The following is a 16,343-nucleotide window of genomic DNA, read 5'->3' as shown; positions in this document are numbered from 1 at the left end:
AGAAATTACTCATGTAAGTGCTTCTCTATTTAAGTAAGAGTTAGAAAACTGGGTCCCAATTAACAATCCTACAAGAGCAGAAATCAGAAATTGATAAATATATTAGCATCCCTCATAAAAATTTCTTGCTAATTTCTTATTATTGGAGCATGGAATTTCTATCCATAGCGATTCTATGGAACATGTTGATTCATTTAATATTTTTATTTCATTTGATTCTACATTATCTTTCATATACAGTGCCACTCTGCCACCCACCCGGCCTGCTTTATCCTTTCTATATATTTTATATCCCAGTATGATTGTGTCCCACTGATTTTCCTCATTCCACCAGGTTTCAGTGATGCCTATTATGTATATCTCCTCATTTAATACGAGGTACTCTAGTTCACCCATCCTATTAGTCAGACTCCTAGCATTTGTGTACAAGCACTTTAAAAATTTGCCACTGGTTATTTGTCTGCCCTTCCCTGATGCATTGGATTCCTTTGTATGCGGTTGTTTGTCAGCTCTGGCCCATGGTTTGTCCTCTCCCCTCCTCTCTTTCTGAATACTGCTTAGAGAATCGCTATCAATGGATTCTCCTCTAAGAGAAGTCTCTCTCCAATTTACGTGCATCTCCGCACCAATCGGCTTTCCCCCATCTCTTAGTTTAAAAACTGCTCTACGGCCTTATTAATGTTTAGTGCCAGCAGTCTGGTTCCACCCCGGTTTAGGTGCAGCCCATCCTTCCTGTATAGGCTCCCCCTCTCCCAAAAGTGTCCCCAGTTCCTAATAAATCTAAACCCCTCTTCCCTACACCATCGTCTCATCCACGCATTGAGACTCTGAAGCTCTGCCTGCCTATCTGGCCCTGCGCGTGGAACTGGAAGCCTTCCATCTAATAGTCTCAAAGAGCTTTACCAATATTAATAAACACAACATTATTTATTATCCCCATTTTACAGACAGGATATCTGCAGAGTATTGTGCAAGGTCTGATCTGTTAAGTGACCTCTGAAATTGCCTACCAGATTGGGCCCGAAAGGCAAGACCGAGGGAGGGGGGAGAATACCTCATCTGATAATCCAACATGGATTTAGATGTGAGTAAGTGTCCCAGGCATCAGGATAGGCAGCTGCCCAATGGCAAAGGCTTAGAGGTATAGGGGACTACAGTGGCAGAAACTTGGGTGCCTAGGACTTTAGCTCCCTACAAGATTAAACAGCAGTTTAGCAGGTATTTTGAAGATCTACTTCTTGGATTTAGGAACTAAAGTGGCAGTTAGGTGTCTAAATCCATTTGTGGAGCTAGCCCTAATAAAAACTATATTTGGCAGACAAAAAGACACCATTTAATTTTATAATGAGTCTTTTTTTTAACAGATGTGTACTGAACAGCTCTTTTTTTCCAAGTTGGCAGTGGTCTGTCTATGATAACAGATTGGTTGAAACTTACTTATCTCAGTTTCCTGTATTGAAAATGAAGCCAAGATCATTAGAAAGAGAACAGGCAATGTCTAAGAATTGTTTATCTCCTAAAAAGGGCATTTTGGAAATTATTTTCCAATTCCAGTCAATTGTTGAAGCTGTGCTGGAGCTTCAAAATGGATTATTTAAAATTCATACAGTAGCTAATTTTAGAATTCTTCCCTGAACATCTTAGCCTGCTTCTGTTCAAATCTTCTCTTTTTTTTCTGAGAAATTCACATTAGTTTCCCACATCTGTCTCCACAGATGGAACTACTATAAAATCTATTGCCAGCAGTGAACAAATAACTATGTGGCAGATATTAAATAATTAAAGTATTAAATGCTACAAAAATAATATATCTTGCTATCATTGGGAATTTCATAAATGAGAAGTCAAAAAGAGGAGGTCTCTCCATTACAGCAAGCATTGCATGCCTCCTCTAGATTTTGGCAATTTTTCTCTGGTAACTGGCTGATTCTAGATTTGGGCAATAGCCTTTTGAGAATTTCCAGAAATACATTTCATTTTGGTCTCAATGGAAAAAAAAGTTATAATATAAAGTCATGGGAATTAGTATAATTTCTGTTTTATGAATTCAATTGTTTCTACATTTTTTAAATCACCATTTTGTGCAAAACACTCTGTCACTTTCACAGGGGGAGGGAGGGAACCCTAAGTATCCACAGGATTTATCCTAGTTCTCTAAAATTAAAATGCTGACAGTTCATTTTGTTCACACCTAGCACTTTCCTGAATGGCACTTTGCAAATTAGGAGCTAGGTCCTCACCTGGTGTAATTATAGCCCCCATTGACTTTAATTAAGCTATAAGAATTTATTCAGGTTGATGATCTGGACCCCAGGTGCTTAGGGTAATAACTGTCTAGCAGTGCCTGATATAATTAGTGGGTTCAGACATTGATAATCTTTCTAATTAGCCTTGGTGAAGTGTCAGGTAAACACATCTAACAAGGATTTGATCACAAATTTTGCAGGTAGGGCTATGCAGTCTCATAGTATTATATGAAAATCTACTGGAAGAAAAACAAAGTACATGAGAGGGAGAATGACGCAGGGTCCAGTCCTTTAATTCCAATCACTGTTTTGTTATTTATCTATGGTGAAAAATATTCAAAAGGAGAGACCGAGGCAGCTCCATATTACAATAATCCCTAGCTCTGACAGTGTGCCCTTGTAGACAAGAAGGCTAACAGTATTTTGGATTTTGGGGTGCATTAGTAAGAGCATTGCCAGAAGATCTAGGGAAGTGATTATTCCCCTTTATTTGGCACTGGTGAGGCCAGATCCAATTCGGATCCAATTCGGAACCCTCCATTACAGGAAGGATGTGGATGCATTGCAGAAAGTCCAGCGAAAGGCAAAAAAATGTTTAAGGGGCTGGAGCACATGACTTATAAGAAGAGGCTGAGGGTTTGGGCTCATTTAGTGTACAGAAGAGAAGAGTGACAGGGAATTTGATAGCAGCTTTCGACTACCTGAAGGGGGGTTCAAAGAGGATGGAGAGAGGCTATTCTCAATGATGACAGCACACAGAGCAATGGTCTCAAGTTGCGGGGAGAGGGGGGTCTCGGGTAGTGTGATGGTATGCATCAACCCCGCACTAAAGTTGCCTTAGTCAGCTGGCTGAGAGAGCCCCACCCCCTCAGCCCTCTGGGCATGCGCTAACTGGAGAGTGCCTATAAAAGCCAGGACCAGCTCAGTCAGAGTTTTTTAAGTCCCAGCTTTTCAAAGCCCTGGATGGAATGATTAAGTTCATCCTGCTTTGGGCACCGGGTTGGACTCGATGACCTTTTGCGATCTCATCCAACCATATTATTTTATGATTCAATTCTCCTGAGAGTTGGAGACACTTAGTCATACTCACACCCTAGAAAAGAAGATGCAATAGAACCTTGGTTCCTCACATCCCAGGTGAGTGTGATAACCAATGGTTAAAAGTTATGTGGTGAGTATCATCACCTTTTTGTCCTGGATTTTGAATAAGTCTCTAAGCATGCCTGTAGGATGCAGCCCTCCACATGACTTAGGTGTCCAAAAGCTTGTCTTTCCCTGATTCCTGAATCATTTTGTTGCTAACGTGGGAGATATGCATCTAAGTGCCTAAAGGGAGGTTGCAGTACACATGCCCAGAGGGAGAAACTGGGCTTGGGATATTTTACCCTGAAAAACAGGTGACAAGTTTGCATGCCTAAACAGTAAAATAAGAGTTTACTGGATTGCAGTGGGTTCAAAATAGGGCCATAGTCACCTAAGTTTTTTTGTGGGTTCCACCCCATCCTCCAAGTTGTCCAGTAGCCTAACCTTTCTATGTGGCCCAGATAAGAAAAGATGTACAATTTTCTAACATTCACTAATTACCTACTACCTTGACTTACGCAGTTAATTCTTCCTAGGAGGTTTTATACATAGTGGCTTCCACAAGCCTTATTACAAAGCCTTTGATACTCAGGTGCTTGAGGAACAGAAAGAATGTCTATTTCTCAGATTTGACCAGATACAACAAACTAACGTATATCAAAATTCAAGTATGATTTAAAAAGAAAAACAGATCTTTCAAAATAATTTTCTGGTTATCAATAGCCTCTGAACTAAAATATATTTGTGGCAAATGTATTTGCTTAGGTCTGTACTCACCACAACTTTCCTGTTATACATTATGTTAATCCTTACTCAATAGAATGTCATGGCAATTTGAGTAATGCATTGATAAGAGGAAATGATATTCATTTTCTTGACAACTTCAATATTGTAATTTCATCATTCTTGAAAATATGCCTCACTATCAAATACATTCTTGTAAAATATTAACACCTTTAATGAAACCAAACCAGTGCAGAACAGTTCACTACATTTGTCAAAATGTAAAATATTGCTACACTGTATCTAAATGTGGTACTGTAATTTAAGTGCCAAAGATAATAATACCAACACTTTATTTAAGTGATATTAGAACTTGCAGAATTAGTGCCTTATAAATGTTCTCCCCTCTGAAGAGGCAATGTGGTGCAGGGAAGTAGGAGCACATGAGTCTCTAACAGTGACTGCTATGTGCTTTTAGAATGCCATTTCACATCTGTGTCTCACTTTCCCTGTATATAAAATGGTGATAATAATCTTAGGTGAGAATAATGATATATATACAGTCCTTTGCAGACATATATGTCTTTAAACAAATGTGAATGGATCTGAAATATTGAGAGCTAATCTACACACATTTTTGGTTCTGGTTTAACTCTACAGGGAAAGTTACTGTGCATCAAGCCAGGCTATGAATCTACTGTGCACCATCTTCCCACACAGTAATAGCCCAGATATTAACAAAAAGAAATGATTACAAAAAAAAGCTACAAAGTAGAGTTAGGGTTGATCAACTGATGAAAAGGCTAATAATGCTAATGGAGAATCATGATGAAAGTCTACAGATGTATGAAGGGTGTAAATGAGAAGGAGATAGAGCAAGGTTCAAGGCTATATAATTGGGAATAATTAGATTAATTTAAGTAAGTGTGAATATCTAAAAGACCCTCCTGACAGTCTCAGAGGCATAGCCACATTTGTGTGTAACTTTAAAAACAATGAGTAGTCCTGTGACACCTTAGAGACTAACAAAAAATATATAGTATCATGAGCTTCCATGGGTAAAACCCACTTATCAGATGAGTTGAAGACCCTCCTGGCAGTTTGTACTAGTAAGCCTTTGCTATAGACTTATGATCTAGTAAGCCTTTGCTATAGACTTCTAATAATGTGATAGGAGCTTTCTTGCTCAGTACATTTAAAACACTTTAAAATAAATAACCAGAAAATGTACTGTAGGGAACAATCTTGACTTAACCTATCTTTTCCATTTAATAACCAATTATTTATTTTGTTTAAATAACTATGTCTACCTTTCTCTATGATCAAACTTGTATGTTTGAAGTAGGAATAAGAGATCCTCCAGAATAGGGCTTTATTCCGGAGGATCGGGCCAGTCTAGACGCTTTTTTTCTGGCTTTTCCCCAAGCCGGAAAAAAAGCGGCGGACATGTTTATTTAAATCCCCCGCGGATTTCCCTACTCCCACTTCCAAAATTAGCATGCCCCTTCTGAAAAAGTGGCCAGTGTAGACATAGCCGAAATGTTTTGATTTTTGACCATGTTTTTCCACAACAAATTTGTAAAATCAACATAAATTGATACAATATTTTCATGTCGCAAATTTGCGTTATTCACTTGTGATCTACTCATATGCTCTTGTCTAAGCCCCAAAATATTCTCTTTATTTTTACAGAAAAATGAAGTAGATAGGAAATACTAAATTAAATGCATAAAAAGAGACCTCATGAAAACAAATCACACGTTCTTTTACCTATTTATGCTCCTGATTATTATAACTGAAAAATATTAGAGAAAAAAATTAACATAAGTTGACAAAAGATAGCTAATGCCTAGTTATACTGTTTTGCCCTTTTTAAAATATATGGAAATTTAGTTCAGAATAACTGTTTTGTATTTGATGTGTTTTTAAAGATTGTTAATTAAATATAATTTTACATACTTGGCTTCTTAGAATTGACTATTGTAAGAGAGCCGAACCCCATCAGCTGGTTAAGTAACTGATAAATCCAAACACAAGACCTAACAAATTGATGGTTATAAATTAGATTTAGGCAAACCAAATATAGACACACAGTAAATTACAGACATTAGGTATCTGGGACTGCCTAAATCATAATTTTACATGGTTTTGATAATAGTAATGTTTAACAGGATCAGAAACCACACAATCTAGTAAGTGTTTAGGGTGTACCTGTCAGAATCAGTGAACTGTAAAGGTTGGTATGGTTCATTTCTTGTCAAAGTGGGTTTTCAAAAGATATTATCAAAGGCAAATTTATTAAGCCATACATTTTCCTCTCCATATTCTTAATCTGAGAACACAGACCTTGCAGATGAACATATTAACCCTAGGAGAACTGGATTTATAAACTTACTTTTAGCAAAAAAGAATAAGTCTGCCTAAAAAACTGGAGCTGTTTTAACTCAAATCTTATTTTGAAACTGTGATGGTAAATATGAATGAACATACCTTATCCTATATGTTAATCTTGAACAATTTGAAGAAATTCATACAATTGTTTTTCTCTTGGCTTTATTCATCTCTCAGATTACTCAAGAAAAGAATTTGACCCAATCTATGCATCATTCAATAACACCAAAACCCCCTGTATTAGAGTAATTCTGCAAATTATGTATGAAATCAAGAGACTTGAAATACAAGAGACTTACACTTGCAGCACAGTTTTGGGATCACCCACTTCTCCTCCATCACCAATTGTCAGTGTGTCATAGCCAATCTCCAGATCAAATTCTTCAAAATTTATCTGAATAACCTAATGGAAAAAAATTAATATACTCTTAAAAAGTAAAGACAATCATTAGGACATGCAAAAATACAGATAACTTTCAAACAACAAGAATAAAACAAACCTCCAAATATGTAACAGTTACATATATTAATAACATTTTATTTAATACTACCCTGTTGTGATTAACTCACAAAACTGGTTAATGCAATATTCAGTTAAAATATTTTTACATGGCACCAATTTGCTGACATGCTAGAAGTACCTACATTTCAATTATGTGGTTATTGTACATTTTATATAGTACTGTACAACTGTATTACATTTCCAGTGCAGTACCCTCACAGGGCATCATAATTACTTACTGTGGGTGAAATTCAAAATTTACACAACTCATTTCTACAATCAAGTTTAGCAGTTACAAAGAAGCCTTTGAAGTTCTTACTCAGCCTATAGGCTCAAGCTGTTACCTATTTTTATGACCTTGAATAAAACATGACCACCAATGTTGAAAATTTTGTTATGCCTGTGTACTCTAAACTGCAATATGACAGATATTTAACTACGTAGCTCACTAATGTTATTAAACCATCATCCAACATGGTCTATCAAGCTTTCACATGGAACCCGCAAAAAAATCAACCAACAAAAAAAAACAACCGCAAAGAGGAAGACTTCGGACAATATGGAGAAGATCTACTGAGATTGAAGGACAACAACTGTGAGATTGAAGGACAACAACTGGGGTACTCCTGGAGTCATCTAGAAGTTTTGTCTTAAGACAGAGTGACTTGTAGATGACCTATGTTCCACTCAGAGTACAAGGGTTTAAGAAGAAGTAGATTATGGAGAACAACTGTCAGTTCCATACTTAATTATAAGATGAGTTTTGTACTTAAAGCAGGAATTCAACCACTTTTTTATGCATGAAAAATGCATCATAATTTTCCCATCAACTGCTTTAACTACATTTTAAAAAAATGGAAACAACACAGGTACCTCAAATTTCCTATAAAATTAAAACTAATGGATCTCTTAGGCAAAGGTTAGAGTTGAAGTTTTTTTGGAAGGATTGCGTAGATATGGAGAAAGAGGTCTGAAGATTTCTTCTTCAGCTGCAGCTGTGAGATAAGGTTCTGCTCCAAATAATTCCACAAAAAACCTGCCTTCTTTCAAAATGGTTGTCATCTTACCATTATTCTTAACAAAATTAAAGCCAGAGGTCCCTTTTGTTAGATGACCATTATGAGAAGTGCATTTCTCTCTCACTGTTCTGAATGTGACTTTCTCCTCTTTCCAAGAATATGTGGGCCACCATATCCCTGAGGGTACATCTAAACTATGCTTTATTTTCAAAAGAGGGTCTTTTGAAAGTGAAAGTCATGTGGATGCAGGTTTTTTTGGAAAAAAACCCTTTTTTAAAAAACCACGTAAACCTCATTTTTTAAACAAGAGCGGTTTTTCGAAAAAGAAGGGATTTTTTCATAAAAAAAACGTCCAGACTACTTTCGCTTTTGAAAGACCCACTTTCGAAAGTCAGATCGGAAGATATGCAAATTCCCACAGAATTTGAATATCCTCTTTCGAAAATAAAGCATAGTCTGACAGCCTGAGACAGTTTGACTTCCTTTTAAGGGCATGTGGAGGTGGTGACCATTTTGAATAGGACAATTCCCCATATATTTCCTGAATGAGAAAATTTCATGCCCCAAGCTCTTATGACAGAAACTTTAAATGAAAAACAATGGAAAAATTACCTTTGACCCCAAATATTTCTTTTCAGAAGGTACCAAATTTATTCCAGGGAGAGGGTTATCGGGAACAGAAAACAATGATGTGTGTATGAACATGCATCCATGGGTTAATGCAGTAAATGCAGAAAAGAAGAGAGAATGGATGGGGGAGGGGGAGTAATGCAGTTGCTAAGGGATAGAAGAGGAAAACTGGTATTAGCTGCAGGGAACTATAACAGACAATCAGAACCTAGAAATTGAGAGGGGAATTTAGGGAGGTGCAAGGGGCAGGTGAAATTAGCAGGACAACAGCTTTACACCATGAGGCAAACAAAGTAGCTTTAAATACAGATTCAGTGGCCAGCATACTCTGGCAGATCCCCCCCTCCCAAACTCATGACAGGATCAAGCACCATCTAGACCATCCCCGATAGGTTGTTTGTCTAACCTCCTCTTAAAAACCTCCCTAGGCAATTTGTTCCAGTGTTAATAGTGAGGAACTATTACTATTACTATTACTATTCCACCCTAATAGTGAGGATGTTTTTCCTAATGTCCAACCTAAACTGCCCCAGCTGCAATTTAATCCCAATTGATTTCTATCCTATCATCAAAGGTTAGGGAAAATATTTTTCTCCCTTCTCCTTAAAAAACAACCTTTCAGGTACTTGAAAACTCTTATTCCAACAAACATAGCTCTTTCAATCTTCCCACAAAGATCATGTTTTCTAGACCTTAAATCATTTATGTTGTTCTTTTCTGGACATATTCCAATTTGACTACATCTTTCATGAAATGTGACATCCAGAACTGCACACAATATCAGAGTCAATGATGCAACATCTAACGAATGCTCTGAGTACCAGAGAACAGGCAGCTGGTTCAGCTCCAACCTGCACATAAGAATAATCATGGTACCATTCTGCAGTCATCCTGGAAGAGGATGATGAGTCTACCTGATCTCTGGAGCAGCTGTGGTCCATTTTGTGAGAACATTCTCTCAGAGGACCAAAGAAGGAGAATGATCTCTGCCTCTTGGGAAAGGCATTAGAATCTGGCAGAGAAACATTTCCTCACTCTGGCTCTGAATTTGTCTGAGGGGCCACACGACATGCAGAGCTAGTAGGTGCAGAAACAGGATTCATGGCCTCCTCCATAAAGTGTTGTTGAAGAGCAAGTCCCCAGCCTCCTGAAAAATGTGCAGATGGAGCATCTTTAAAAAATCAATTAAATCTAACTTGGGGCTACTGATACTAAAATGCCGTAATCATATGATTCTTGCCTGGTGCTGCTACAGAATAGATTTTGTATTATTATAATATTGGCCCGGGGATTCTCTATTAATTATAATTTCATAATTAGTCTATTGTCCTAGGATTTGGGAGGTCCCGGGTGTATTCCTTGCTCCACTCCAGACTTCCTGTATAACTCAGAACAAGACAATTAGCCTGTCTGTGTGTCAGTTTCCTACCTGCATAATGAGATAACAGCATTTCCCTACCTCACAGTGCTATTGTGAGGATAAATACATAAAAAAATTGTGAAGTGCTTTTCAATCTACTAATGAAAAACATTCTATAAGAACTAAGTATTATGAAGATGTTAGTCACAATTGTCTTAGAAGGCCCAGAGAACTCACCTATGACTTTGCCACTGGGTAAAAGAGCTATTACAAATGTGTGCTAATAAAATCAATGTACCACATAATCATTTGCTATACATACACATACATATACATATACATATACTACTACATATACTCCCACATATATGTAAATACATTTACATCTGTTGTGTTCTAAGTGTTTAAATGATCAATCATAGAAGATAATTGGTGCCAAAGTTCTGCATTATTGTCAAACTAAGTGTACATTAAAAGGGAAATCATATACATTATCTGACGGAAAATATTGGCGAACATTAGCATTTAATAGGCAGTCTTAATTACTGCAATTCTTACTACTGTAATTTCCTCTCTTTCCAAAACAGTGGATTAAGTGAAAATTAGAAAAATGCTGTTAATTTCTCAAAACTGCTAGCAGTTAAACAAAATTGCAGCAGTTATTTCTAGATTACATTTTATTTTATGAAGGGAAAAAATATAACAACAGTTCTTAGTGTCAGCAAGCAGTACCCAATATCACCCCTACCCCTAGAGGGAAAAAAAGTACCACCATCAGCTATTTCAGCTATATTACAGTAAAAATGAAATATAGTATTTTATATCTCCAAATTCAAGTGTATCACAGGCAACCAACTAACCACCTAGTGAATTATCCGTGTCAATTTGAATTTAATATAGAGCACCTGAGTAGATTTACAGCATCTAGCAAATGTGTTTTGAGACTCTTTTCTTTGCTGAAGAAACATGAAGGTGTTTAAATTTCAGTGAAGTTGCAAGCATGGGTCAAGGGTAACATATGGTCATATAAATAACTGATGGAACTGTAAATGTCAGAGTGAGGGGAAGAGAAGAAGCATTAACTGACTGAAGTCATTAAAACTGTAAAATCTAAGGTTCATGCCTTTGGCTTAATAGTGTCTTTTACAAGATTTCTGTCCATGAGTCTGTTTGTTCAAGAACTCCTTTTAAACAGTAAAAACTAGAACCACCAAATTTGGTATGCAGCTTCCTCATAACTTATTGTGCTAGGAAAATGGGAAATGTGACGGTTTCCCATCACATGGAAACAGAGGGGGCATAGGGAGGAGGGATATGATACTGAGAGTGGCCACTGGGAGTAGTGAGCACAGGCGAGAGCATTAGTGCTGAGTGATCACTGGAGGTGAGGCACCACCACCAAGAGAGTGGCCAGCAGGGCTCAACATCTTGTCTGCCACCAGACAGGGTAGGTAGCTCTCTCACATCAAACCTCCCCCCTCCCCGGCTCTTGTCTGCAGCACTGGGGTGAGGGAGAGAGAAAAGGCCCTTGGTGGGTGGTGGTGGGGAGATTGAGGGAAGACAGAATCCCCCTGGTGGCTGGGTATTTAGGGAAGACCCCTGCCGACAGGGAGAGCGGGAGGCTGGGAGGCTTGAGAAGGCCCCTGCTGGCTGGGGGACACTGGGGGAAAGAGAAGGCCCCTGCCAGCCTAGGGGACTGGGAGGTAGAAAAAACCCTGAAAGATGAGACCCTCTACCATGAGCCCCTTCCCACTCCCTAGCCCTCATTCTCACACATCCCTCCCCAACACCTGAAGTCTCCTGCCCTGCCCCTCATCCCCACACTCCTGACTCCTGCACCCCCAACACCACCAGCCCCCTTCTCTGAAGAACGTGGGCAGTGCTGAGTAAGTCTTGCAGTCTTCTATATTTTACTGATTGTGTAGCCAGATCAGCATTCTTTGATCAAGATGTGGAAGAGGAAACCAGGTAAACACTGGTCAAATACATGGGGTCTGATTGTCATCTACACTAAGCATAAATTATGATTAACCCACTTTAGTACCCCTTTCCACTAGCAGGGTAGAGCAAACTGTCACCAGAATAAATTAGACCTGCTACAAAGTTTTGATCCACCAACACCTAGATTAATATTTAAATGTTTATTTGTAATGCAAAGTGCTGGCTGCTAAGAGAGATGCAATGTGGCACCTAAAAGCACACACGTGCTTGAATATCAGCATGAGTAGAATAATTCACATGAGTGGGAGTACTCATTTATTTAAAATGAAGCATGCGCATAAGTCGTTGCAGGATTAATTCCTTAGTTATAGTATCCAACCTGTAGCTATTCAAAAGATCACTGCCAATGGGACTGATCTTTTAATGTATATCAATTGCATTTATGCAGATAAGTCAGGGTGACAGCTATTTTATTTTAAATAATGTAATATATGAAGACAGTAACAAAGTAGTTTGCCATTATCGGTGACTATTCAAAACATAAAGAGCTCCATTCACAGAATTCCTCCCCTTCTGCTAAACATTTCCTGGCCTAAAGTTGCCTATCTAACCAGAAAAAGAAAAAAAATCACCTAAATCCTGCATGAACAAAAAAATCTTGTGGTGAGAGACATAGAAAATCAGACTTAGGCTCTGAGAAACCAGTAAGGCATTCAAAGGAGGGACCATCAGTTGTGAATACATTATTATGGAAAATACAATAAACTTACATTATTATAAGTTATTAAATCAAGGTCCAAGACAATCTAGATGCACTCCAGTCATTTTAGTGGGGGATTTTGAGTCAGAATAAAAAAAGTAGGGCTACAAGCAGTTTGGCAAACCAGATTTATAACTACAATATCTAAGCTCAAGCATAATAGTTATGTAGCTACTCTTGTGTAGTAAATATGATGAATCTGGGAAAGGTTGCTGGCCAATTTTGCTTAGTAAATGGGATCACCCCTACCTGGGGAGAGGCCACTAAATATAGTGGCAGTGCCCCCCCCCCCAGGTCTAACCCCGGTGAACCGCCACCATTTTGTTGTGCACCACTGGTCTAGTTACATTTTCTGTTTTATTTATCACAGGAAATTTCCAGTTCTGCTAAGTCATGTGGTTAGCAGTGCATCTGAAGTAAAAAAGCATACATCTCTCATTAAGAGAGTTTTTAAAAATTTTTTACTAAAACTTAGGCAAGGTTACATAATCCTCCCTGAAGGCAAACTAATGCCTCTTCTGCATCTAAAAGAAAGACAGCAGTCTCCTTGGCAACAGTCTCCCTGCCAGCCAGACATGAGAAGAGATGCTGTGACTCACTCCTGATAATTACATATCCAGGAGTAGCAAAGGAACTAAGAGTTTAGAGCCATAACTTGCTACTTACTGTTTACTCAAGCAAAATCCCACTGACTTGAACAGAAGTCTTGCATGAATAAAGACTGTAGATTTTAGTCTTTAATAATTTTTGGAAAAGATTTTCCAAAGCCACAAAGGGAAGTTAGTCATACAATTCTCATTGATTTTTGTGAGAGAGACGCGTCTTAGAGCTGTTTGTGCCTTTTGAAATGTCAGCCTTTATCCATACCCATGCCAGAAAATAGTATAATGTCTGCCAATAATTAACACAGAACAAAACTTTATTGAAAACTTAAGGGCTAAATTTATCCTAAGAACTGCACTGCTGATCTCCACAAAGTTTACACATGATTATTTCTGAGGCAGCACTATCCCCAGCCAACAGTTTGATACGACTGCATGCTACAATGAATCTAATTCTCTGCATGCCTAATAGTTTTGTGCTAACATCTCCAAAAGTTGACAGGAGTTTACAGAGAAAAGTAATATTCCTAGTGAAACCTTCAAACTCTCAAATGCCTTACACTGCTAACCATATGCAATTATAACAATTTTTTACCAGTGTGTATTCAATAATTTGGCCTTCTCAGCTCCTTTGTATATAGAGACACTAGGGAGAGTAAAGTTAAATATATTTTCACACCTGAAACTGCTCATGTAATCCTTGAAGTGCAAACATAAACTCTAAAAGCAGCATGTGGACACAGAGGAGTTCCCTAAAATGTTGGCATTTTACAAATATAATCCCAAACCTTGCATCTTGCATTAAAAATAGGCAACTCTCCAAACATTTGCTTTAATCAAATAACTCACATCTTTTACAATCTGAATAAAAGGGAACACAACAGAGTTAATATGTTTGGACAAATAGTACAACAATGATATGCTTGCTTTTTGTTATATTTTGAAGGCATTTCAAAAGCAAGTGTGTGACAAACCATTAATTTTATTGGATATATAAAAAAAATCAAAACATGGGAAAACACTCTCCAGCGATCTACCATTTTTATGGGAGGAAAGAAAAGTAGGGTAAGAAACCTATCCTGGTACTAAGAATAGGATTTAATTGAGGAATTTTCAGGTGTCTTCTGAATTTTGGAATTTGGAGACATTTGTAGGAAATTTTGTGTGTGTGTATTTAGATTAAAGAATATCAATAGATGTTGCAAATGCTCAGGAACTTTAAAAATAAGGCCCCTTGATTGAGTGTCTAAGTATGGACTGTGATGCCTAATTTGAGACACCTACATTTGAAAATGTTGACCACCATAAAAGTCAGTCTCTAAATTGGGACTACATTTCAGGAGGTCTGAGATGACTTCTTTCTGCAAATGCCATACTCCTCTGATCTATCTGTTTGTGTTCAACTTCTTCACAGACTATTCCCATAAAAATCCATTCTTTTAAAAAAGTCATAACAAAATAAATATTTACTTTTGAAATATGGAAGGCAAAAGTCACTCTACAATTCTGACACATCACTTACAATTCTGATAATAGAAGGACAGTCATTCAAATAGTCAAAAAGAACAATAAGAGATTATTCACATTTTCATGTTACTGTTTGTTTAGTAATAATCTCTACTACTTTGTACTGTGTTCACAATAAAAGCTTTTGAGATTGATTAATCAGGGAATCAAAGCTGAGATATTTAATCAGTCTCAGTAGCCATCTACTGATTTATATTCCACAAAACATCAGAGATTAGCCCATAAATAAGACTTTCTCCAAAAAAAATGAAGTACACAATTTAATTCAAAAGGCAAGACAGTACTCATATGGGGAAATAAATATAATAAAGGCAAATGCATTAATAAATAAACACAAAATGTTTTTTATTTCACTTAAGTTAATATGTTTGTTTACCATATTATCTCCCAACAAATCAAAAGGAGTCTATTAACTTTTATCTTACAAAACTAAACACTGAGTTTAGATTTGTACATTTATTTTCAGGGAGTTATGTTAGATTTACAGAGTATTTGTATAATTAGGGAGTCTTGCAATACGCTTGTAAACATTTGCCCCATGGGGGCAGGGGACTGGACTCGATGACCTCTCGAGATCCCTTCAAGTCCTAGTATTCTATAATTCTATGATTTTATGTGCCAGTTAGAAAGTAGAAGTTGTGAACATGATTTTTTTAATGCTATTTCAATTGTACGGAATTCATTACCCAGGAATTTAAATCTTGTATCTACTCAGAAAACTATATTCTATAAAGGTTGAGAGCCATCCACAGGCCTCTTTTGCACTAGAGATAGGGAGTATTTGTACATAAATGTGCATACACACACATACACAGACAAATGCACATGTACATGCACATGTACCCACCAACTAGGAGGTGCAGTGAGAGAAAGTGGAGGGAAGGCTTGTTTCAGTCTGCTCCCCGCCTACTCCTCATCTACTTGGTCCTGGGAGGCAATACCTGCTACACGTCCTCCCCTAGCTCTTAGCATCCCTAATTCAGCACTCACATACTCTCGCAATATTGCATAAGGGCTAGTCAGGATATTATTCTCATGTAATTATAATTCTGCCACCATTGGTAGCACCAAATGACAATGTGTGAGCAGTACCACCTTCAATTAATGAGGATACTTTTGGAGTAAATTACTGTTCAGTGTGAGTAAGGGTGCCAACATGTATACTTAGTTTCCATTTCTTATTCCAAATAATGCAGATCACTAGTAAACTTATTATTTTTAATAATCATAGAATTTAAAATGAATGTATATGCTGATATACTCACTTACCCATGATTTTGGTGCACAGATTTTAAAAACTTTTCTTCCAGGAGCAGCTATAAACAGGCATACCTCCATTTATAAAGTTACTACTCATTAATTAGATTATAGGCTGGTTGGAGCAGGAACTGTCTTTTTTGTTTGTGCTTATAGATTACCTAGTACAATGGAGACATAGTCCATGATTCAGGCTCTTAGGCACTACTGCAACACATTTAACTATCAATAACATTTATTTCTAATGTGATTTGTTGCCAAATTATGGTAGACATTAATCATCCTTATAACAAGACACTGTG

General features: G+C 37.4%; 1 protein-coding gene across 3 annotated transcripts in view; it reads right to left on the bottom strand.

The window, feature by feature from the left end:
- The window catches only part of CSMD3 (CUB and Sushi multiple domains 3), a 1,183,531-nt gene that overhangs the window by 582,102 nt on the left and 585,086 nt on the right, over positions 1-16,343 (bottom strand). For all 3 annotated transcript variants that reach the window (XM_075920204.1, XM_075920205.1, XM_075920206.1), the window contains one exon: positions 6,743-6,846. In XM_075920204.1, coding sequence (XP_075776319.1) covers positions 6,743-6,846 — 104 coding nt within the window. The remainder of the gene's footprint in view (positions 1-6,742; positions 6,847-16,343) is intronic.

This window comes from Pelodiscus sinensis, chromosome 2, assembly GCF_049634645.1.
Source record: "Pelodiscus sinensis isolate JC-2024 chromosome 2, ASM4963464v1, whole genome shotgun sequence".
NCBI classification, from domain to species: Eukaryota; Metazoa; Chordata; order Testudines; family Trionychidae; genus Pelodiscus; species Pelodiscus sinensis.
Note: the sequence above shows the minus strand (reverse complement) of the source record. Positions and strands in the feature narration are given on the sequence as shown.